This window comes from Rhamphochromis sp. 'chilingali' (assembly GCF_963969265.1).
Source record: "Rhamphochromis sp. 'chilingali' genome assembly, chromosome: 5".
NCBI classification, from domain to species: Eukaryota; Metazoa; Chordata; class Actinopteri; order Cichliformes; family Cichlidae; genus Rhamphochromis; species Rhamphochromis sp. 'chilingali'.
This window is the reverse complement of record NC_137932.1, coordinates 22165812-22191354: the sequence shown is the minus strand read 5'-3', so window position 1 is coordinate 22191354 and position 25543 is coordinate 22165812. Positions and strand designations below refer to the sequence as shown.

Genomic DNA, 25543 nt, shown 5'->3' with positions numbered 1-25543 from the left:
CACAGCTTTCACTGTAACCCAAGACCAACTCCTTAAGGCTTTCCTGGAGAAATTTGAGGCTGCAGATGTCACCCATCACTATACTGTACCCCAAAGTGTAAAACATGACATTTCCTGTTCCCACTAGGTGGCGCTGTCCTTGATGTCAAATATGGCAGTTGAAATATGTTCATGGGTGGAGCCTTATCATATGTGTGCTCTTTGGTCAAGGTCAGAAAATGTATGACAAAATGAGAGGCAATAAGATTTTCATGGCGAGTCATCGAAATTCGCCATGGCGCCACGGCCTCATAGTATTGTGAAAACTCAAAAGCTCCGCAATTTAACATGGCACAAGGGTGTAGTTGACACTGTCTAAATTTGAAGTATATAGGACTAAATCCCAAGGAGGAGTTCGTTAAAGTACAAGGCATGGAAACGGTAAAATCAGAGCCAAAATGTCACCTTCAATCCAAAATGGCGGACTTCCTGTTGGGTTTAAGACATTGCCATAATAGACTTTTTTGTTCGACTCTGAACGTTATAACGGTGTACCGACTTTCAAACTTGTAGGCCATACCCATACCGGGGGCTCGCGTTTTTCAATTTTCTAGGTGGCGCTATTGAGCTAATTTTCCCTGGCCATGTCTGAGAACATTAAAATACGTAAATTTTCACCAGACCGGACGCGTGTGCAAAATTTCATGAGTTTTCGAGCATGTTTAGGCCCTCAAACGGCCAATTCATTTGCCGAAATAATAATAATAATAATAATAATAAACAGAGCAATTACAATAGGGCCTTCGCACTGTCAGTGCTCGGGCCCTAATTAAAGCTGCAAGCAGCGTTATGAGGGCCCTCGCACCCCCGGCACGTCGAGCCACGCCCAACACCTAAAACCAGCACCTCCGATCTGATGTCACATTGATGGAATTCATGCATTTAACCACCAGCTAACATTTCAACTCATTCATTCATGATTAGTTAGTCGTTCCACTAGGTGGCGCTCTAACCATTACTGACAAATGGCATAACAAACATTTCCGAGCTCGAGTCTCATCACGCCTGCGACCTTTGGGACATATTGGACATTTTGATTTTGAGTGACAGCAGATTACTGCTTTTTGGCGAGTGACTGAAACTCCACATGCCGCCATGACCACCCCGTTTCCCTGAACGTAAAAAGCTTCGCAATTTAACATCACAAAGGTCTTTAGATTCCACACACTGGAGATTGGTTCAATATGATGAAATCCCTTGGAGGAGTTCGTCAAAGAACGGTGCCTGGAAAGAGGGGAAAATGTCACAAAAATTACACATTAACTTTAAAATGGCTGACTTCCTGTTGGATTTGGGATATTGCTCCAAGAGACTTTTTTGTACATCTTGATATCTCCTATAAGCTTACCAGGTTTCAGACTCATAGATAAAACACAGAGCTGGGGCTGATGTTTTGAAATTTTGTAGGGGGCGCTGTGGAGCCATTTTGCGCTATTCAATGAAAATGATCACATAACAACAAAGCCTTAAGCACAATGGAGGTGTGCGCCAAATTTCAAGCCTCTATAAACTTTCCAAGCCCCTCAAAAGCCACTTCATTTTTCATGGTGAACAGCGTTGCCACCAGGGTGCGCCGTTCAGTTTAAAGTCACAATTTTTGCACTAAAGCATCATCAAGGACTGATGGTGATATTCACCGCTTTTGAGGTGGCCACTATGAACCTGTGAAGATCAGTACAACAAAGTGTAAGACATGACATTTCCTGTTCCCACTAGGTGGCGCTCTTCATATTCCTGACAATGGGCACATCAATCTGTTCAGGGCGGGTGTGACATCATGCCTGTAAAGTCTGGTACTAATCAGACTGGATTTCATGGAGTTATACTAATTTGTTTCTTCATGGCGAGATATCAAAGTTCGCCATGCTGCTGAGGTCACACCCTTTCGTGAAAAGTCACAGTTTTCACTGTACCCCAAGACCAACTCCTTACGCCTTTCCTGGAGAAATTTGAGGCTGCAGATGTCACCCATCACAATACTGTACCCCAAAGTGTAAAACATGACATTTCCTGTTCCCACTAGGTGGCGCTGTCGCTGACGTCAAATATGGCAGTTGAAATATGTTCAGGGGTGGAGCCTTATCATATGTGTGCTCTTTGGTCCAGATCGGACAATGTATGACAGAATGAGAGGCAATAAGATTTTCATGGCGAGTCATCGAAATTCGCCGTGGCGCCACGGCCTCATGGTATTGTGAAAACTCAAAAGCTCCGCAATTTAACATGGCACAAGGGTGTAGTTGGCACTGACCAAATATGAAGCTTATACGACCAATTTCCAAGGAGGAGTTCGTTAAAGTTCGAGGCATGGAAACGACAAAATTAGAGCCAAAATGTCACCTTCACTTCTAAATTGCGGACTTCCTGTTGGGTTTGCATCAATAGGCCCACTGACTTTTTTTTTCGGCTCGTCATGATACACATGTGTGCCAAATTTCATACATGTAGCTCAAACTATGTGGTCGTAGGGCTGCATTTAACAAGGCATAGGTGGCGCTCTAGAGCCATTTCCCAGTGCTCATAAGTAAAACCATTAAAATACAAAATTTTTCACCAGACCTGGCATGTCTGCAAAATTTCATGAGTTTTTGAGCATGTTTAGGCCCTCAAAAAGGCCCTTGTTTGGGGTGAATAATAATAATAAAAAGAAACGGAGCAGATACAATAGGGCCTTCGCACAGTCAGTGCTCGGGCCCTAATAATAAACAGAGCAATTACAATAGGGCCTTCGCACTGTCAGTGCTCGGGCCCTAATAATAATTAAAGCTGCAAGCAGCGTTATGAGGGCCCTCGCACCCCTGGCGCGTCGAGCCACGCCCAACACCTAAAACCAGCACCTCCGATCTGATGTCACATTGATGGAATTCATGCATTTAACCACCAGCTAACATTTCAACTCATTCATTTATGATTAGTTAGTCGTTCCACTAGGTGGCGCTCAAACCATTATGCACAAATGGCATAACAAACATTTCCGAGCTCGAGTCTCATCACGCCTATGAGCTTTGGGAGAGATTGGACATTGTGTTTTTGAGTGACAGCAGATTACTGCTTTTTGGCGAGTGATTGAAACTCTATGTGCCGCCATGACCACCCCGTTTCCCTGAATGTAAAAAGCTTCGCAATTTAACATCACAAAGGTCTTTAGATTCCACACACAGGAGATCGCATCAATGTGATGAAATCCCTTGGAGGAGTTCGTCAAAGAACGGTGCCTGAAAAGCGGGGAAAATGTTGCCAAAATTGCACATTAATTTTAAAATGGCTGACTTCCTGTTGGATTTGGGATATTGCTCCAAGAGACTTTTTTGTACATCTTGATATCTCCTATAAGCTTACCAGGTTTCAGACTCATACATAAAACACAGAGCTGGGGCTGTGGTTTTGAAATTTTGTAGGGGGCGCTGTGGAGCAATTTCGCGCTATTCAATGAAAATGATCACATGACAACAAAGCTTTCCTCCAATTGGGGGTGTGTGCCAAATTCCAAGCCTCTATAAACTTTCCAAGCCCCTCAAAAGCCACTTCATCTTTCATGTTGAACCGTGTTGCCACCAGGGTGCGCCGTTCAGTTTAAAGTCACAATTTTTGCACTGAAGCATCACGAAGGACTGATGGTGATATTCACCGCTTTTGAGGTGGCCACGATGAACCTGTGAAAATCAGTACAACAAAATTAAAGCCATGACATTTCCTGTTGCCACTAGGTGGCGCTGTCCGTATTTCCGACAATGGGCACATCAATCTGTTCAGGGCGGGTCTGACATCATGCCTGTAAAGTCTGGTACTGATCAGACTGGATTTCATTGAGTTATACTAATTTGTTTCTTCATGGCGTGACATCAAAGTTCGCCATGCTGCTGGGGTCACACCCTTTCGCGAAAACTCACAGTTTTCACTGTAACCCAAGACCAACTCCTTAAGGCTTTTCTGGAGAAATTTGAGGCTGCAGATGTCACCCATCACTATACTGTACCCCAAAGTGTAAAACATAACATTTCCTGTTCCCACTAGGTGGCGCTGTCCTTGAGGTCAAATATGGCAGTTGAAATATGTTCAGGGGTGGAGCCTTATCATATGTGTTCACTTTGGTCAAGGTCAGAAAATGTATGACAAAATGAGAGGCAATAAGATTTTCATGGCGAGTCATCGAAATTCGCCATGGCGCCACGGCCTCATAGTATTGTGAAAACTCAAAAGCTCCGCAATTTAACATGGCACAAGGGTGTAGTTGACACTGACCAAATATGAAGGTTATGAAATCAAACCCCAAGGAGGAGTTCGCAAAAGTTCGAGGCATGGAAATGGTAAAATCAGAGCCAAAATGTCACCTTCAATCCAAAATGGCGGACTTCCTGTTGGGTTTAGGACATTGCCATAATAGACTTTTTTGTTCGACTCTGAACATTTTATAGGTGTACCGACTTTCAAACATGTAGGTCATACCCATACCGGGGGCTCGCGTTTTTCATTTTTCTAGGTGGCGCTACTGAGCTAATTTTCCCTGGCCATGTCTGAGAACATTAAAATACGTAAATTTTCACCAGACCTGACGCGTGTGCAAAATTTCATGAGTTTTCGAGCATGTTTAGGCCCTCAAAAGGCCAATTCATTTGCCGGAATAATAATAATAATAATAATAATAATAATTAAAGCTGCAAGCAGCGTTATGAGGGCCCTCGCACCCTGGCGTGTCGAGCCATGCCCAACACCTAAAACCAGCACGTCCGATGTGATGTCACATTGATGGATTCATGCATTTAACCACCAGCTAACATTTCATCTCATTGAACCATGATTATAGTCGTCCCACTAGGTGGCGCTCTAACCATTACTGACAAATGGCATAACAAACATTTCCGAGCTCGAGTCTCATCACACTTGCGACGTTTGGGAGAGATTGGACATTGTGTTTTTGAGTGACAGCAGATTACTGCTTTTTGGCGAGTGATTGAAACTCCATGTGCCGCCATGACAACCCCGTTTCCCTGAATGTAAAAAGCTTCGCAATTTAACATCACAAAGGTCTTTAGATTCCACAAACTTCAGATCGGTCCAATCTGATGAAATCCCTTGGAGGAGTTCGTCAAAGTATGAAGCCTGAAAAGAGGGGAAAATGTCGCCAAAATTACACATTAATTTTAAAATGGCTGACTTCCTGTTGGATTTGGGATATTGCTCCAAGAGACTTTTTTGTACATCTTGTTATCTCCTATAAGCTTACCAGGTTTCAGACTCATACATAAAACACAGAGCTGGGGCTGATGTTTTGAAATATTGTAGGGGGCGCTGTGGAGCCATTTCGCGCTATTCAATGAAAATGATCACATGACAACAAAGCCTTCATCACATTGGAGGTGTGTGCCAAATTTCAAGCCTCTATAAACTTGCCAAGACCCTCAAAAGCCACTTCATCTTTCATGGTGAACAGCGTTGCCACCAGGGTGCGCCGTTCAGTTTAAAGTCACAATTTTTGCACTGAAACATCACGAGGGACTGATGTTGATATTCACCGCTTTTGAGGTGGCCACGATGAACCTGTGAAAATCAGTACAACAAAGTGTAAGACATGACATTTCCTGTTCCCACTAGGTGGCGCTCTTCATATTCCTGACAATGGGCACATCAATCTGTTCAGGGCGGGTCTGACATCACGCCTGTAAAGTCTGGTACTGATCAGACTGGATTTCATTGAGTTATACTAATTTGTTTCTTCATGGCGAGACATCAAAGTTCGCCATGCTGCTGGGGTCACACCCTTTCGCGAAAACCCACAGTTTTCACTGTACCCCAAGACCAACTCCTTAAGGCTTTCCTGGAGAAATATGAGGCTGCAGATGTCACCCATCACAATACTGTACCCCAAAGTGTAAAACATGACATTTCCTGTTCCCACTAGGTGGCGCTGGCCCTTATGTCAAATATGGCACTTGAAATATGTTCAGGGGTGGAGCCTTATCATATGTGTGCTCTTTGGTCAAGGTCAGAAAATGTATGACAAAATGAGAGGCAATAAGATTTTCATGGCGAGTCATCGAAATTCGCCATGGCGCCACGGCCTCATGGTATTGTGAAAACTCAAAAGCTCCGCAATTTAACATGGCATAAGGGTGTAGTTGGCACTGACCAAATATGAAGGTTATGAAATCAAACCCCAAGGAGGAGTTCGCAAAAGTTCGAGGCATGGAAATGGCAAAATTAGAGCCAAAATGTCACATTCAATCCAAAATGGCGGACTTCCTGTTGGGTTTAGGACATTGCCATAATAGACTTTTTTGTTCGACTCTGAACGTTATATAGGTGTACCGACTTTCAAACATGTAGGTGATACCCATACCGGGGGCTCGCATTTTTCATTTTTCTAGGTGGCGCTACTGAGCTAATTTTCCCTGGCCATGTCTGAGAACATTAAAATACGTAAATTTTCACCAGACCTGACGCGTGTGCAAAATTTCATGAGTTTTCGAGCATGTTTAGGTCCTCAAAAGGCCGATTCATTTGCCGAAATAATAATAATAATAATAATAATAATAATAAACGGAGCAATTACAATAGGGCCTTCGCACTGTCAGTGCTCGGGCCCTAATTAAAGCTGCAAGCAGCGTTATGAGGGCCCTCGCACCCCATCGCGTCGAGCCACGCCCAACACCTACAACCAGCACGTCCGATGTGATGTCACATTGATGGAATTCATGCATTTAACCACCAGCTAACATTTCATCTCATTCAATCATCATTATAGTCGTCCCACTAGGTGGCGCTCTAACCATTACTGACAAATGGCATAACAAACATTTCCGAGCTCGAGTCTCATCACGCCTGCGACCTTTGGGAGAATTTGGACATTTAGATTTTGAGTGACAGCAGATTACTGCTTTTTGGCGAGTGATTGAAACTCCACGTGCCACCATGACAACCCCGTTTCCCTGAACGTAAAAAGCTTCGCAATTTAACATCACAAAGGTCTTTAGATTCCACACACTGGAGATTGGTTCAATATGATGAAATCCCTTGGAGGAGTACGTCAAAGAACGGTGCCTGGAAAGAGGGGAAAATGTCACAAAAATTACACATTAATTTTAAAATGGCTGACTTCCTGTTGGATTTGGGATATTGCTCCAAGAGACTTTTTTGTACATCTTGATATCTCCTATAAGCTTACCAGGTTTAAGACTCATACATAAAACACAGAGCTGGGGCTGATGTTTTGAAATTTCGTAGGGGGCGCTGTGGAGCCATTTTGCGCTATTCAATGAAACTGATCACATAACAACAAAGCCTTATGCACATTGGAGGTGTGCGCCAAATTTCAAGACTTTTTAAACTTTCCAAGCCCCTCAAAAGCCACTTCATTTTTCATGGTGAACAGCGTTGCCACCAGGGTGCGCCGTTCAGTATAAAGTCACAATATTCGCACTGCAGCATCATGAAGGACTGACGGTGATATTCACCGCTTTTGAGGTGTCCACAATGAACCTGTGAAAATCAGTACAACAAAGTGTAAGACATGACATTTCCTGTTCCCACTAGGTGGCGCTCTTCATATTCCTGACAATGGGCACATCAATCTGTTCAGGGCGGGTCTGACATCATGCCTGTAAAGTCTGGTACTGATCAGACTGGATTTCATTGAGTTATACTAATTTGTTTCTTCATGGCGTGACATCAAAGTTCGCCATGCTGCTGGGGTCACACCCTTTCGCGAAAAGTCACAGTTTTCACTGTAACCCAAGACCAACTCCTTAAGGCTTTCCTGGAGAAATTTGAGGCTGCAGATGTCACCCATCACTATACTGTACCCCAAAGTGTAAAACATGACATTTCCTGTTCCCACTAGGTGGCGCTGTCCTTGATGTCAAATATGGCAGTTGAAATATGTTCAGGGGTGGAGCCTTATCATATGTCTTCACTTTGGTCAAGGTCAGAAAATGTATGACAAAATGAGAGGCAATAAGATTTTGATGGCGAGTCATCGAAATTCGCCATGGCGCCACGGCCTCATAGTATTGTGAAAACTCAAAAGCTCCGCAATTTAACATGGCACAAGGGTGTAGTTGACACTGACCAAATATGAAGGTTATGAAATCAAACCCCAAGGAGGAGTTCGCAAAAGTTCGAGGCATGGAAATGGCAAAATTAGAGCCAAAATGTCACCTTCTCTTCCAAATGGCGGACTTCCTGTTGGGTTTGCGTCAATGGGCCCACAGACTTTTTTGTTCGTCTTGGCATGATACACATGTGTGCCAAATGTCATACATGTAGCTCAAACGATGTGGTCGTAGGGCTGCATTTAACAAGGCATAGGTGGCGCTGTAGAGCCATTTCCCAGTGCTCATATGTAAAACCATTAAAATACAAAATTTTTCACCAGACCTGGCATGTGTGCAAAATTTCATGAGTTTTTGAGCATGTTTAGGCCCTCAAAAAGGCCCTTGTTTCGCCTGAATAATAATAATAATAATAATAATTAAAGCTGCAAGCAGCGTTATGAGGGCCCTCGCACCCCGGCGTGTCGAGCCACGCCCAACACCTAAAACCAGCACGTCCGATGTGATGTCACATTGATGGAATTCATGCATTTAACCACCAGCTAACAATTCAACTCATTCATTCATGATTAGTTAGTCGTTCCACTAGGTGGCGCTCTAACCATTATGTACAAATGGCATAACAAACACTTCCAAGCTCGAGTCTCATCACACCTGAGACGTTTGGGAGAGATTGGACATTGTGTTTTTGAGTGACAGCAGATTACTGCTTTTTGGCGAGTGATTCAAACTCTAAGTGCCACCATAACCACCCCGTTTCCCTGGACGTAAAAAGCTTCGCAATTTAACATCACAAAGGTCTTTAGATTCCACACACTGGAGAATGGTTCAATATGATGAAATCCCTTGGAGGAGTTCGTCAAAGTATGAAGCCTGAAAAGAGGGGAAAATGTCGCCAAAATTACACATTAATTTTAAAATGGCTGACTTCCTGTTGGATTTGGGATATTGCTCCAAGAGACTTTTTTGTACATCTTGATATTTTCCATAAGCTTACCAGGTTTCAGACTCATAGATGAAACACAGAGCTGGGGCTGATGTTTTGAAATTTTGTAGGGGGCGCTGTGGAGCAATTTCGCGCTATTCAATGAAAATGATCACATGACAACAAAGCCTACATCCATTTGGAGGTGTGTGCCAAATTTCAAGCCTCTATAAACTTTCCAAGCCCCTCAAAAGCCACTTCATCTTTCATGGTGAACCGCGTTGCCACCAGGGTGCGCCGTTCAGTTTAAAGTCACAATTTTTGCACTGAAGCATCACGAGGGACTGATGGTGATATTCACCGCTTTTGAGGTGGCCAAGATGAATCTGTGAAAATCAGTACAACAAAATTAAAGCCATGACATTTCCTGTTGCCACTAGGTGGCGCTGTCCGTATTTCCGACAATGGGCACATCAATCTGTTCAGGGCGGGTCTGACATCATGCCTGTAAAGTCTGGTACTGATCAGACTGGATTTCATTGAGTTATACTAATTTGTTTCTTCATGGCGTGACATTAAAGTTCGCCACGCCGCTGGGGTCACACCCTTTTGCGAAAAGTCACAGTTTTCACTGTAACCCAAGACCAACTCCTTAAGGCTTTTCTGCAGAAATTTGAGGCTGCAGATGTCACCCATCACTATACTGTACCCCAAAGTGTAAAACATGACATTTCCTGTTCCCACTAGGTGGCGCTGTCCCTTATGTCAAATATGGCAGTTGAAATATGTTCAGGGGTGGAGCCTTATCATATGTGTGCTCTTTGGTCAAGGTCAGAAAATGTATGACAAAATGAGAGGCAATAAGATTTTCATGGCGAGTCATCGAAATTCGCCATGGCGCCACGGCCTCATAGTATTGTGAAAACTCAAAAGCTCCGCAATTTAACATGGCACAAGGGTGTAGTTGACACTGTCCAAATTTGAAGCTTATAGGACCAAATCCCAAGGAGGAGTTCGTTAAAGTTCGAGGCATGGAAACGGTAAAATCAGAGCCAAAATGTCACCTTCAATCCAAAATGGCGGACTTCCTGTTGGGTTTAGGACATTGCCATAATAGACTTTTTTGTTCGACTCTGAACGTTATATAGGTGTACCGACTTTCAAACATGTAGGTCATACCCATACCGGGGGCTCGCGTTTTTCATTTTTCTAGGTGGCGCTACTGAGCTAATTTTCCCTGGCCATGTCTGAGAACATTAAAATACGTAAATTTTCACCAGACCTGACGCGTGTGCAAAATTTCATGAGTTTTCGAGCATGTTTAGGCCCTCAAACGGCCAATTCATTTGCCGAAATAATAATAATAATAATAATAATAATAATAATAATAATAATAATAAACAGAGCAATTACAATAGGGCCTTCGCACTGTCAGTGCTCGGGCCCTAATAATAATAATAATAAGAAACGGAGCAGATACAATAGGGCCTTCGCACTCTCAGTGCTCGGGCCCTAATAATAATAATAAACAGAGCAATTACAATAGGGCCTTCGCACTGTCAGTGCTCGGGCCCTAATAATAATAATAAACAGAGCAATTACAATAGGGCCTTCGCACTGTCAGTGCTCGGGCCCTAATAATAATAATAATAATAATAAACAGAGCAATTACAATAGGGCCTTCGCACTGTCAGTGCTCGGGCCCTAATAATAAGAAACGGAGCAGATACAATAGGGCCTTCGCACTCTCGGTGCTCGGGCCCTAATAATAATAATAATAATAATAATAAGAAACGGAGCAGATACAATAGGGCCTTCGCACTCTCGGTGCTCGGGCCCTAATAAGAAACGGAGCAGATACAATAGGGCCTTCGCACTCTCAGTGCTCGGGCCCTAATTAAAGAGCATAATATTTGACAGAAATTGTGGAGACACCGTACAGAAAACGTGTTTCCTCACCCTGCTCACGCCGTTTGATCTGCTGGATTTGGTCCACAGTGCTCTTGAGGATGTGGCACTTTTCGGGCTTAACGCTGAGACTGGCAATGTCGCCCATGTTGGATGACAACAGCTCCGCCAGCTCCTCGATGTAGCGGCACTCCAGCTCCCGTCTCCGCTTCTCCGCACTGCAGAAACAGACCCGACAAAGACTCAAAGCGAAGTTCACATTAAAACAGCTGTTTTTAAATCAGTACTACTTTTCTGGGTGATTTTTCAGTACTTATCTGATTTTAAAAACATCAGAAAACTGATTCTCTAGCACTAATGAAACTATATTTGTTTTGATTTTGACATTTTTAACCATGAAAGCCGTGACATTTACTTTAAAGTGAGAAAGAAAAGCAGCAAAACCTGTGTTAGGGAAAATGTTCTAAAACACTTCTTCAGTAAAGACTCAGAGAAGAGAAACACACAGAGTTCTTGCTAGCAAGGGCAGCTCCCTACTGAGAGACTCGCACTAAGAAACTGCCCCGGTCTTTATTTATACTTCAGTGTGTGTGTGTGTGTGTGCGTGTGTCCTGCTGATCAAAGGGTCATAAAAGCACAAAAGGTACATCCTTGGTCAGGAAAGGGTAGTCTCCCCCTCACCCTAAATAACATGGTGAGGAAGTCCAGCAGTTCATCTATATGTAAAGAAGCACTTAAACTAAAACAGACATAGCTACGTTAATCCTGCCATAAAACAATAAAACAAGGTACGACCTCTCCCATGCTCCCAGGATGTGGGGGTGCATTCCTGGGGTGCACGCCAAGCCTGCAGCCTGCTAGAGATCACACACAATTGATTATATGCCTCTAAGTATACATGGTTGAATATTTCCTAATACAAATAACTACATGCAGTATTCTACCATATGCAAACTTATATCACTAAAAGATTATACTGACTACTAAATACAATTTTCCATTGACAACCTGACATGTTAAAAATTAATCAATTCACTGTTTCTGCTTGGCAAAAGTTACATTTAAATTACATTGTACTTGAAGTACATTGTCCTAAACTAATCAATATGGCCAAGTATATAAGGAAAACTTTAGAACACTTTAGTAATAAGGCATTACTATATCACCATGTTTAGTAATGTAATCAATAAGGATGAACTTTGTGTCAGCCATAGTATTACTAGCCTAACTTTCTGTTGATGTCAGTGGTCAACATTTACCTCGTTGTGAATATAAAAGTTTAAAGATGTCATGAAGAGCTTTAAAAAACTTTAAGAAGATGTGATTATTATTGTTGTTGTTATTATTATTATTATTATTATTATTATCATTATCATCTCTTTTTAAAATGCAGACTTTTTTTAAATGTGTACATGGCAGCAAAAAGTATTGGCATTTTTTTTTAAAGATTATGACAAGAGAAGAAAAAAAATCAATTACTGATGGATTAATGGATACTGTCATGAGATTTTTAACATATATAAGTTTATTTACTACTGTTTACTATAAGCTCATATTGATGTGTTCATATATTTCACAAATATGCTGTGCTTTTTCACTTTTGTGCACACTGACATTTTAACTCTGTATGTTGATGAAGGCCAGAGACAGCGACCTAACCACAAGAGATTAAATCTCTAACAGCAGTTCCCGAAATTAGACTACACTCATATGACCCCACACACACACGTGCACACACTCAGTCACAGGAAGTTATTCGCAAGAACATGTATTAAAGGAATATGAAGGTATTTGCATACGCGATGTGTCTTATAAATAAAGAGCTATCGCCTGCACTCGGTGTGAGTGTCTCCTGAGAGCCGCTCACCCGTGCACGTTGCTATTTTAACAGAACTTGTCTGAGTGTCATTATTTCACCTGAATAATGTCTTGTTAATAAATAAAGTTAACCACGGACAGATACATATGAGAACACACTAGGGCTGCCACGATTAGTCGACTAGTCACGATTACGTCGACTATTAAAATCGTCGACGACTAATTTAATAGTCGACCCGTCGTTTGAAGCTTTGTAAGATCCCAAAAGACGCAGGAATGAGTAGTAGGATTTAAGAGTGTAATAACGGACTGAAACAGAAGATGGCAGCACTGCATGTACAAGGATGCCAGCTGCCCTTAAACCCCGAAGAAGAAGAAGCTGTGTCCCAGAATTCATAGCGCAGCCCTGCTCAGTTTCCAACAATGGCGGCAGCTAGTTAGTTTTAATATTACTCTTATTATTCTTTCTGGGTCACAAAATAAATGTTTAACATATTTTCAGGCGAGAATGTAGCTGTGTAAGCCTCAAATATGTGCTCAGTTTATCAAGACACCACATATTTTCAAAAGCGCGCCAACGTTTTCGGAGACATCTGTTACCCACTAGCTCGATAGCTAGCCGGGGGCAAGGTCACTAGAGCCGTGAGAACAGCGGACTCCCGGCAAATCGTTTACAAACCCACTGCCGTCTTTCGCTACTCAGGTTAAACATGATATATAAGTCACTTAGATAACTGAAAAATGTTATTGTTTGGCTTTTTTTTTAGTATTTTATTTGTTCCTGAGTAAATCGGTTTGGCTGAGATTAAAGTTATAGTTTTTACACAGCTGAATAAACGTCAAGCAGACAGCTGATTATCAGAAGTGTGAGATGCTCGAGAATTTACTCCGGTGTCCTGTTATATTTTAGATGGCAAGGAGTTTATTAAACTCCACCGAAACAATCTGCAGATTTCATTAAAATTTAATAAACTGTCATCTTGTCTTTTTAGTTAGCACCTTAAACACTTAAAGCTGTAAGCTAATGATAGTTATATAAGAGCAGATGCTGCTGGTGCAATAAGCTGTACGTTTTATGTCCAATGGATTTGATTAGTCGACAAAAATAATCGGTGACTAGTCGACTATCAAAATAATCGTTTGTGGCAACCCTATGTTGCAGCTTTAAGGCAGGGATGACTCCTGGAGTTGCTTTCTCACTGCATATGCTTTATTTCACAATCAGATCATAACAAAAACATACAGCAGCTCCTCTCCAACTCCTAGCCCTTTGCTGCGGTGGAAAAAGAACGACTCCAATCCCCTTCAGAGAACATACGTACAAAAGAGTTTTCCTGACACACCAATGGGGCGTTCAATGCCATCTTGTAAATATGAGTACTCTGGCAGAATAACAGTTCAAATGAAAAATACACCAGAACAAACAAGCAAACAAAAAAGAAGTGTGGGGTACCTTTGAACCAATGAACAAAGTATAACAATTTATACTTTTTAACATAACCCGGCCCCGTCAATATGTGTATCTCTCACACCTAGAACACAGACATTCTTTAAACAAAATCACCCATGATGTACAAGCAATTATCAGCACCCCTCCAGAAGCAGAAGAGAAAACTATAATTGTCCCTGTAGGCTAAATATGCAGTTATTACACAATAATGAGTGACTCGAACCGTTGGTTGTGACTGACAGCAATAGAGACAAAGAAACAAACAGAAAGCTGGTTGGACCCAACACAATGTGCTCAGACACATTACACAGGAGATCCAGCAGAGTAACGTAGATTGCAATGAAGGAGAAACACATGATCTTTAACGGAGCACAAATTAGACTGTTGGAAGGCTGGTGATATATTTAAAGCACAAATCACATTTTATTGATAGCAGCATTATTGAATAAATAAAGTAGACTAAGTTTTGTTTATTTTTTATTTGTGATAAAGTTGTATGAAAGAGTTAGGATAGAAAGTGTTAAACAAGTTATTTGAATGTTGCTATTTAAACTATTTTGTACATTTTGTAAAGCATCTCGTACCTCTGCTTTATTGCTGTTGATGCCAAAGAAACATACATCAATACATACATCTACATTCAATGCTGGCATTTACAACTTTTAAGGTGATTTTAGACCTTGTGATTATTATATTTTTAATGTTTTTCCTCCCTCAGTTAAAAAAAATGCTGTTGCTATTTAAGCCCTTGTAAATACGACATTTGTGGAGGGGTCTTCGATGACAGTTATGTGAAGATGTTATGGGAAAAGGAGGGAGGGATGTGTATTTCTAGGGAAGAATGGACTCAGATGTGGGAATGGCAATGGAGGAGTACTTCCTCCAAAAGCTGGAGGGAGTTCGGATGGAAAACTCTGATAAGGTTCTTTATCACTCCATGTCAAAAGGCTCACTATGATGGGAATCCTCCCGTGTGCTGGAGAAACTGTGGATACCAAGGAGCCCATCACACCCATATTATGTGGGACTGTCCTGTGCTACGGACTTACTGGAAAGACATTCATGGTATATTACAAGGCATTTTTAACTGTACATTCCCTCAGGATATGAAGACAATTTTTTTTGGCTGTATACCGCAGAACTGGTCCAAAAATGACATATGTCTGTTAAGAGCTTTATTGGTTGCAAGTAAGAAATGTATAACAAAGAAATGGTCCTCGCAAGACATACCGACTTTGTCATTATGGTGGGAAATTACGTTAGAGATATATAGGATGGAGGAAGTAACAGCTCATGTTAATGACAGGATGGCCTGGTTCCATCTGTGTTGGGATAAGTGGGTCCAATACGTTAATACCTATAAACCGAATTTTCTCTTTAAAGCTTGAAACCACCAATTTAGTTAATTTGCTTACTCCCGACAGAGCTTTCTCCTTTTATTTTATATACCGTATATATAATTTTTTTCCTTTTTTTTTTCTCTTTCTTTCTCACTGTCTTTCTTCCTTCTCGTTTTGTTTCGTTTTTCTCTTGTAAACTGTGTTAATTAATGCCTGTAATCATCTTTGTGAGGTAATATTGTAGAAATAAAGAATATAAAAAAAAAAAAAGTAAATACGACATTTGACATTTTTGTAATTTTCAATTAATGCAGATTAAAATAAAATTAGCTTAAATCGAATCTGAATCATGCTTTCAGCTCTGACCTTTGGTTTCAGTGTTAATATATTTGTAATGCATTTTACCATGGTGTTGCTTTTTTGCAATCAAATTGATTTATTTATACTTTTTAACACTGCTTATTTATAAAAAAAAAAAGATTGTTTTTTTTAAAAACAAAACAAAAAAAACAAAACAACAGCCAGTTAAATTTAAGTAAATGGTTATAGATTAAACTGTGAAAGTAAATTCATGATCCTCTTTTTTCCTGCATTGGCTTTTTATCCACCTGTGGCATTTTTCTATAATATTGAAATTGGACAAAAATCAAAAAAAAAAAAATAAATTAAGATTCTTCTCTTTTAACCTTTTGCGCAGCCTGGTGTTTAAATTTATTCTTGAGTTCCAGTGATTTCATTTCTAACGGACGAGAAACAGCAAGGTATGTGGCAGCAAGAAGAGCGTATATGTGACCGTGCGTATGTGAAACGACAACAGCAAAAGTAGGTCAGTGCATTGGCCAGCCAGAAAACACAGGCGTGGTGACCGAGGGAAGGGTGAGGAGGGGGAGGACGCTGCTGTGTGAAATGAGCGGGTAAGTGGATGAGTGTAGCTGCTGGAGAAATGCTAGCTGGGCTGTTACATCACCTATCGGCCTTATAGATTTACACATACAGTACATGGAGAACTTTCACTCCTACACGCCCCACTTAAACTTATACTGACCTAAAGTCAAATCTATACTTTAAACTTTATCTCAGGTTTCTAATGACTTCTATTTAATTAGGACTTTTTGGTCAAATGTACTTTGTTTGGAGTAGCAAAAATGTTTGGTATATAACTTGGTATCTTGGTATATACATATACAAATATACATGTATATTGTTTTTTACATTTATATCTTTATAGTGATTTGTTTTTCCTTCGGGAGTATATAGACATAAATCACTTTAATATCACTAACAAATAAATAATAATTGTGATAAATAAATTAAAACAACAAAATATTTGGCACAGGGAAGTCAGCACTTGACAGGCTGTCTGTGGGATGTTATTTCACTTTTTGTTGCCGATGTTTAATCACTGACACCGCAATCACACTAGAGACCGGTTGGTGATCCCCTGGCAACCTCCAGTTGTTAGTGACAAATGTGGGTTCCTTAACCACTTGGATGTTGCTAGGTGAAACTGGTCACAAACATAGCACTGCACCGAAAACCTTCTTGTGCTCGCTTTGGTTGCTAGCAGATTGCTCCAGTTACTGGAGTTTGGTGGACCACACCAAGTTGTCTGCAATACGAATTTCACTGATTACCACGAATTAGAGATGGACCGATCCGATATTACGCATCGGTCCGACACTGACCTAAATTACTGGATCGGATATCGAAGAGAAATAAAAAATGTAATCAGATCCATTAAATATCACAAAATCATTTAACAAAACTTGCGACATGGCGTAACTCAGCTCATAACCTTAGCACGTCGGAGCAGCATGCGTCATGTGATAGAGCGGCTGTGGCGTGCGAGACCTGTCGGTGGTCTGGTTGAGTATTTAGTATTTATTTATTTATTGTCATTGTCAAGAACAATGAAATTGCGTTTGGGGCTTCCATACAACCCAAAAAAAAGAAGAAAATAATAAATACCCCTTAAAACCCAAGTGTACATATTTAACCCAGTGTGACTCCAATGCAATAAGACAATCCTTAGCAATAATGTTCATAGAAATTCAGACAAAGACCTGAGAAACATGACAAAATACAACAATGCAACCCATTCAATATTATTGTACTGTGAGATATGATATCAGATATGATAGTTATCTATTTAAGAAAGAGGGGGGGGCAGGAGGGGGAAGAGAATAAAGATATGATGCACCAATGCAGACCAGTTCATTGCTATTAAGAAGTTGGATATGGTTATTGTCCGTGAGAGGGGGGCAGAGAGTTCAGGAGCCTCACAGCCTGTGGATACAGGCTGTTGGCCAGTCTGGATGTTCTGGCCTGTATAGACCTGTATCTTCTCCCTGAGGGCAGCAGATGGAAAAGGTGGCGCGCAGGGTGATGTTGGTCCCGCAGGATACTGTGCACCCTCCTCAGACAGCGAGTGGGGAAGATATTACTGATCTCTGGCAGACTTGTTCCAATAATTCTGCCAGCTTCCTTCACCACCCGCTGGAGTGCTTGCTGATCGGCCTTGGTGCAGCTGGGGAACCACACTAGAAATCCATACGTCAGAACGCTGCTGATGGCACAGTTGTAGAAGTTCAACATCAGAGATCTGGGAACGTGTGCGCTCCGCAGTCTCCTCAGGTAGTAGAGGCGCTGTTGGGCCTTCCGTACAACTGAGGTGATATGGTTGCCCCAGGACAGGTCCTCGGTCACAGTTACCCCCAAGAATTTAAAACTGCTCACCCTCTCCACCGCCTCACTGCCAATGAAGAGAGGCAGATGGTTGTTATGACCCCTCTTCCGGAAATCTACAATGATCTCCTTGGTCTTTTTGGTGTTTAAGACCAAGTTATTGTCGTGGCACCATGACTCTAGTTGTTGCACCTCTGTCCTATAGTTTGTCTCATCATTGTTGGATATAAGTCCGAGCACTGTAGTGTCATCTGCAAACTTAACAATGAGATTGGACGCGCAGGAGGAAATACAGTCATGGGTGAAGAGAGTGTATAGCAGAGGGCTCAGAACACACCCCTGAGGGGCACCGGTGTTGACCACAAGGGTGGAAGAGGTGTTCTTACCCACTCTGACACTCTGACTTCCTACGGTTAGTGAGGAAGTCCACAATCCAGTTGCACAGAGAGGAGTTAAGTCCCAGTTGGTGGAGTTTGGGACGTAGTTTGTATGGCCGGATGGTATTAAAAGCCGAGCTGTAGTCTACAAAGAGGAGCTGTGCATAGGTATTCCTGTGTTCCAAGTGCTTCAGTAATGTGTGCAGCACTGTGGCGATCGCATCCTCGGTTGACCGGTTCTCCCTGTATGCAAACTGGTGCGAGTCCAGGGATGGTGGAAAAGCAGCTCTGATGTGTTTAATGATTACCAAAGTCTGTGAATCCCCAAATTGTTCAGTTGTTCTTTTTGCTCCCTATGAGGTCACTTTTACCATGTGACAAAAACAACACCCCACTGTACACACTTGAGCCACCAGCAACTTTATAAATCCCCAATAAAAAGCTGACAGGTTGCAATGATGTTCCAAATAACTTATTAAGAAAACAACTAAATACACAGAAAATATTATGAAAACTGGTTTATTTTATATCTCCTAGTTTGAAGTGAAGCAATAAAAACATGTATAAAACATCACAAACTGTAATATTATACAAATGCTTACGTCCTGCTGATGCAATGGAGACATCTTCCAGTGACAGTCTTCATCCGTGTGAGTGTGAGGAGGCTCCTAAACCCACCGACACAGAAGTGCATGTTCACAACTCCCTCTGTGCAGGTGGGGTCAGGGCCCTCCTCACCCTGGGTGAAGAGGGGTGGTGCTGTGGCCAGTCAGGTATGAAGTGCTGAGAGTGGATCTTTGGTCCTCTGTGCAGCTCTGTCCACTCTCAGCTGCCCTGCAAAGCAATAACACGAGAAAGACGTCATTTTAACACAAAACAGCATTTCCATTGTTGGTAGCTGCAGCATGTTGTTAAAATGCAATTTTAAACTCAACATATACACACAATAACTATAACTAAACTTAAACCTACAGTACTGTAGGACGATGATTTACACCAGCTATTGGAAGGATTTAGTCTTCAAGACAGTTTGTAGCCAATGTGAGGTGATAACTTACATAGCTGGAACACAGCACCACTCTCCAGTTTGTCATTTGGTCATCCATCCTTCTCATCGGGTTGGGGTAAGGCTGTCTTCTGGGTGGAGTATCTCTCTGTGTTAGCTCCGTCCTGGGCGTTGAGTGTCTGAAGTGCTGAATGCTGGGAGAGGACAAGTGTAAAGCACCTGAAGACAAAAAGACAAAGAGAAAAGCATGAATTCACAGATCACAGAGTTGTTCACTTTACTTTTCTTCTGTTATGTGTTTTTACCTTACCTCTGATCCCTGAGCCACAGGCTATACCTTATGTAAAAACAAGAGACTACAGTCAGTTCACGACATCATTTTAAACCTTTTCTACTTATTTGTGTTGACATTAAGTACGGACTTACCTTTGTCCTGCATGGTGAGCTAGAGCTTGAGAAAAAAATGTTAGTCATTTACAAACACTGCAAAGGCCAACTTAAACATTTAAAGCTTAAAAACAAGTTCTAACATAATCTAGTCAGAGTCGCTGTCATCAAGTGAAAGGTTAAAAGGCCTTTCCCAGAAGCGTCTGACACCAACAGAACCCGAGGATGTTGAAGGGCCATAAAACGTGTCATCACTTACCTTGCACCTCTTTGCACTTACCTCATCAGTGCAGGTGTCGTCTCCGCTTCTCTTTGCTGAGGAGGTGAGAGCTGAGGTTGAAGGAGAAGCTGAGAGAGTAGCGGAAGAAGGAGCAGGAGAGGAAGGAGCTGAGGGAGCAGGGGAGGAAGCAGCTAAGGGAGCAGGAGAGGAAGCAGCTGAGGGAGGAGCAGAGGAAGCAGGAGAAGCTAAAGGATCACCAACCGGGAAGAGTGGGGCGTTGGCCTGGCCGAAAGGCGGCATGGCGAACGGGGCAGCACCTGGAGCAATAGGATGTTGCCAATCGTGCCAAAACGGCTCTGGAGGGAGCTCCTGGATGAGAGGGGAATCAGCTCTCTCATCCATGGTGTCATACCCCGAGTCGTCACTAGGCCAATCGGCCCACTCTTCTGAGTTGTTCCAGTCAGAGGAATTGTCAGTGTCTTCACTCACCTCTTCGACGTCCTCGGGTATGTAGGGAGGGTACTCACCTTCCTCTTCACTGTCATCAGGATCCTGTGCTTCAGGAGAAGAGGGTGAGGATGGGAGAGGGATATACTCACCATACTCACCTTCACTGACACGCTCGGTATCAGAGTCATCCAGGATCCTGATGACCTCTGGAAGGCCTTCTTCTGCAGGACGCTCAACCACGTAGTCGAGACGACCTGTGAGGAAACAAGTTTAAAATAACATTAAGAATGTAATAAACATCAAGTGCTAAAGGAACAGAGCTACATCTGTTAGTTTGAGCAGGTGATGAGAGAAAAGCATTTTAGGCTACATTTATGTCAGACTGAATGACACTTCTACTTGTTCATGCAAGCAAAAAACAGCTAAGTCAACTAAGTTCACATCATTAACTGCTATATAATAAGATATAGTAGTGGCATAACATAAGGATACCATTATTACTACTGTACTATGATTACTGTTTTCATATTCTTTTTTATATTCATTTATTTTTGTTATTTTTTATTATCATGTTTTGTAGCAGGGGAAAAGTTATAGTTTATTTCAATAAAGCCTTTGATCCAAGAAGAACAGGATGTTAGGAAGGGACCGGGATCTGGTGTGTTTACACCTGTGTGTTCTGACGTCATGACATGCTGAAGATGCTGTTACCACAGAGACTGATTTTGGGGCATTTTACAAATTTTAGTCCGTTAAGCTATTTTTAACCAAATCATTAAAAAAGTGTCAAATTTGAAGCCTTCAAATCAAAGTAACACCTTTTTTTTCAAATTCATACACCAGTCGTTAATAATTTCTACACCTCTCCCGGAAAATTTAAAGCATACAAACAATTTACGGGGAAAAATCTTGGAATAAGCATATTTTGATAACATTAAAACTTGATATTCACACTGGAACTTATTAAATTATTACAGTCATTTAGTAGCTCTTAAAATAACTGAAGAAATGTTAAAAGTACCTGCAGCGAAGTCCAGGGGGCTGTCGAGTCCACGATGAGCCATCTTCAGGCTTTGCTGTATGAAAAACAAGTACAAACAATCCAAAGATGAAGTACTTGTTGTGGCGAGCAAGTCAAATCCGCTTTCAGTAAATATTTTCCCGAAAACTTAACTTTCCACAGGCTGAGGTTGGAGCAGGTCAAAACAAGTCCAATAGCAAGTGTAAAGGGACGAATGGAACCTTGTGCAGCATTTATATACCCTCCGCAGGCCATGGTTACGGTTGCCAACATTTTTCTTTTAAAAGCTAACAATAACTTAGCGTTCTCGCTACTCACTATGCTGTTAAACAGCTATATGTTAGCAATGACAACATTTAACAATGCTAGCCGTGCTGATTAGCCTTAGGATTGCTTGAGGTTGTTTCCAGCTCTAGTGGTCATAAGCGAACTTAGTTCTGTGCCAGCTTTTAGCACGAAAATCAATCTTGTAAAGCTCACTATTAAACTGACAAAGCCTTAGAGCCTAGAAACTATGATACTTACAACTGTGCTATGTTTGTCTCATAGCATATAGCAAGACACCATAACTGACCTTTGACCTCTTCTCAAGATTAGATAATGCTATATAGAGCTATTTTAACACTATGTTTCTTACTGCCATTGTTTGACAACATATAAGCATAAAGGAAATGATATATGGAGATTCTAAATATCAGGTTATTATGACTTTATTATAAACTTTACAGTAACAGTTCAGAACTATTAAGCAAGCTTAGTTTTGGAAAAATCCCATTTGTGATCAAAACTTTTTACTTCATATTTATTACTGGTTTAAATCTTACCTGTCCAGCCAAAGTTTTTCTGTTAGATTGGGGGAAACATCGTCCTCAGAAGCCTCACTTTCTTGTGGGGTCCTCAAGGAGTCCAATCTTGGTCCAGTTCTCTTTTCTATTTATATGCTCCCCATGGGTTCAATTTTTTGAAAAACATGGGATCTCATTCCATTGCTATGCAGACGACTCACAGATTTACCTGCCACTGAAACGTGAATCTGTGAGTCGTCTGAAGGGTTTGCTAGATTGTTTGGAGGATGTTGAGGATGGCATGGATGGCTTTTAACTTCCTTAACCTAAATGAACAGAAAACAGAGGTGATTGTGTTTGGTCCCTGTGACCGCTGTGACTTTGGCCCTTTAGGAATTCATAATAATAATAATAAAAACCTTTGCAAGGAACCTAGGAGTGTTTTTTTTTACTCTAATCTAATGTTTGATAAACAGATTAATGCTGCCTTTGCTGTAACTGCTCCTAAGCTCCCTTCACGTCAGGACTTCCCCAACATTGGACACTTTTAACTGACCATTCATCCTCCTCTTTCTCTCATTTTTTACATTCATCAGGTCCTCAGAGTACTCGTTCCATCTTCCCAACACACTCTTTTCACTGTTTAGCACATTTCCATCTTTATCCATCTTACTCCACAAATAGTCTTTTCCTTCGGGGCCGACAAACTGACAACTTTCAACATAATCCATTTGATTTCCAGCTTCAAACTCGTGATAATGACGGACACTGTCTTCACCCTGAAACCGCATTCATGAAATCTTCCTTCAAGATTACAACTACTTGATTTACAGTGGAGTGAAAAAGTCTTTGGCTTCTTCCTTATTTCCTTTTTTTGTATGTTTTTCACATGTGAAAGTTTCAGATTAATAAACAAATTTAAATATGAGGCTATTTAAAAAAAACAAACATCAATCATCCAAACAATTTATTCAAAAAATGGAATTTTGAAACAAGTGAGCTGTAAATACAAAATTGCAGTTGCACTAAAACACATTTTTGCATTGTCCAACTTTCTTATCTCTCGTCTGCTCTCACAGTGAGTCACACACATTTGTATTTACAGAGCACACTTTGACAAGTAGTCTAAACTCTGGGTGAAGTGTGTGATCACACCGAGTCCCAGCTGGTTTGAGGAGCAGACTGAGTCTCTGCAGGGTTTAAACTCAGTCCCTGGAAAACAGACACAGTCCAGTTATATCTGGATGAAAACTGTCTCTGTGAAGGCAGTTTTGTTTTTGTTAACACTCCCTCAGAGAGGGACAGCTGGTTCATGTTTATTTAATCCCATTATCCAAAGACACTTCTACATCATCATCCACAGTTATGGGTCAGTTTTAATTTAATATTGGATTATTGAGATTTGTGCTTACTGTGGTTTCATCCATCTGAGTTTTGTTCCCTAAAATGAGAGAAGAAAGTCAATTTCAGTTTCGTTTTAAAATTCAAAATCATTCAATCTTAAATGTACCTTTATGTCTTGTCCTTATATTGACTGTTGCAGCAGTTATTAAAAGCGCTGCTAATCCCACAGAGACAACAATGAACCTCAAAGAAACAAAAAATCTGTCAAACACAAAAAATGTGATTATTAAAATTATTTGGTTGCAGTTTTCTGTTCTGTGTAAATTCCTTTCTTTTAAAAATGTAACAGCATTTTATTAATAAATGTGCAAATTTCTGTGATATGATTTGTATTTAAAAGTATTTATATACAAAGTTAAAGTGAGTTTTCATTTGCATATCATTTCAAAAGCTCAAATAAATTTAAAATAAACAGATATTTATGCAACCAGCTTAATCTTCAGTCCTGCTTTTGAAGGACTCTTCATTGTTGGGGTTGTTTCTGATTTTGTGCTTATTTCAGTTTTTCTGGCTGGATTCTTTGTTGTTTTTGTGTCACCTGAATAAATGAAAAAGTAAAAGCACAAAAGTTTTTCATGTTTCTCATCTGATGTAAACATGAGAAACAATATTCTACTTTCACACTTGAAATATTTAAGTAAATGTTTGATGTGATTTTACTTATATTAACAGCTGATCCTGATCTCACCTGTTTCCTCACCTGATGGCTGACGGTCGAAAGTAAACAGCTGCACTCTTCTTGTGTTAGTGTCAGTCACTTCACATTTCAATATTTTATGATGTGATGAGTATAAATAATTATTCTTCAGAAAAGACACAGTGGCAGCGCAGTGAGTCTGTGAAGTCACTATTTCTTTGTTCTCTTTGTCCACATCTCGACCTGTAAGCAGCCACTTCACTGTGTGATGACACTGTTCATATGTCAGCACAGAGCAGCTTAACGTCACCGTATCAGTGTCCTTATGTTCAGTCACTGGTGAACATAATGTAACAAAGTGAGACAAACAGAGCGGAAATTAGTCAAGTTATCTTAATCAGTTTCAGTATGATTATTGAACATTTTATGTCCTGAAAAGATTTGAACTGAAAATATTTTGATGTAAATACTCACAGGTAATAACAGAGAGATCAACCAAAGACTGATGAACCAGAGTATGTGTAGATTGTATTTTGTCTAATTTGTATTGTCGACAATAATAACAACCAACATCCCCGACTGTGAGCTTCTTTATGAGCAGAGAACAGTTCACTGTAACTGTCCAAGTGTGATCAGCTCTACGTAGTCCCATCACAGTTATTCTGCTCATCTATCACATTCACACAAGGCAGAGTGACGTCATCTCCAACTTTCATAAACATGGAGGCTTCAGTTACAGATACTGTTGAGAAGATTGAAGAGAAATATGATAGACATTAGAATACAGCACTTTTTACAGTCAGAGTGAAGATATTTTAGACACAAGTTCATAAACAGAGCATGCTCAGCTCTCTTATTTACTGTAAAGGTTGTTGACTGTAATAATATGAACAATATTTAGTTTGACTGCTATTTAAGTGTTTCCTGTCTTCTTACCTGCGATCTGAATCATGAGCATCAGACATGAAAACATTTGAATCCATCTGAATTCATCCATCGTGCTTCTCTGTCTCACTTCTTTCTTGTTCTTGATCTCGACTGTC

At 40.9% G+C, this 25543-nt stretch overlaps 1 protein-coding gene across 7 annotated transcripts in view; it reads right to left on the bottom strand.

The window, feature by feature from the left end:
• The window catches only part of LOC308396516 (uncharacterized protein), a 112010-nt gene extending 100528 nt beyond the window's left edge, over window positions 1-11482 (bottom strand). For 6 of the 7 annotated variants that reach the window (XR_013971577.1, XR_013971578.1, XR_013971579.1 and 3 more), the window contains exons 1-2: window positions 11365-11482; window positions 10972-11138 (exon numbers count right to left, since the gene is read on the bottom strand). Coding sequence is in view for 4 of the 7 variants with exons in the window: in XM_080881879.1 (XP_080738005.1) it covers window positions 10972-11068 (97 nt within the window). In the remaining 3 variants the exon portion in view is untranslated. Of the gene's footprint in view, window positions 1-10971; window positions 11139-11335 lie in introns of all 7 variants that reach the window. The other variant, XM_080881880.1, reaches the window with a different exon arrangement.
• Between the last annotated feature and the right edge of the window lie 14061 nt (window positions 11483-25543).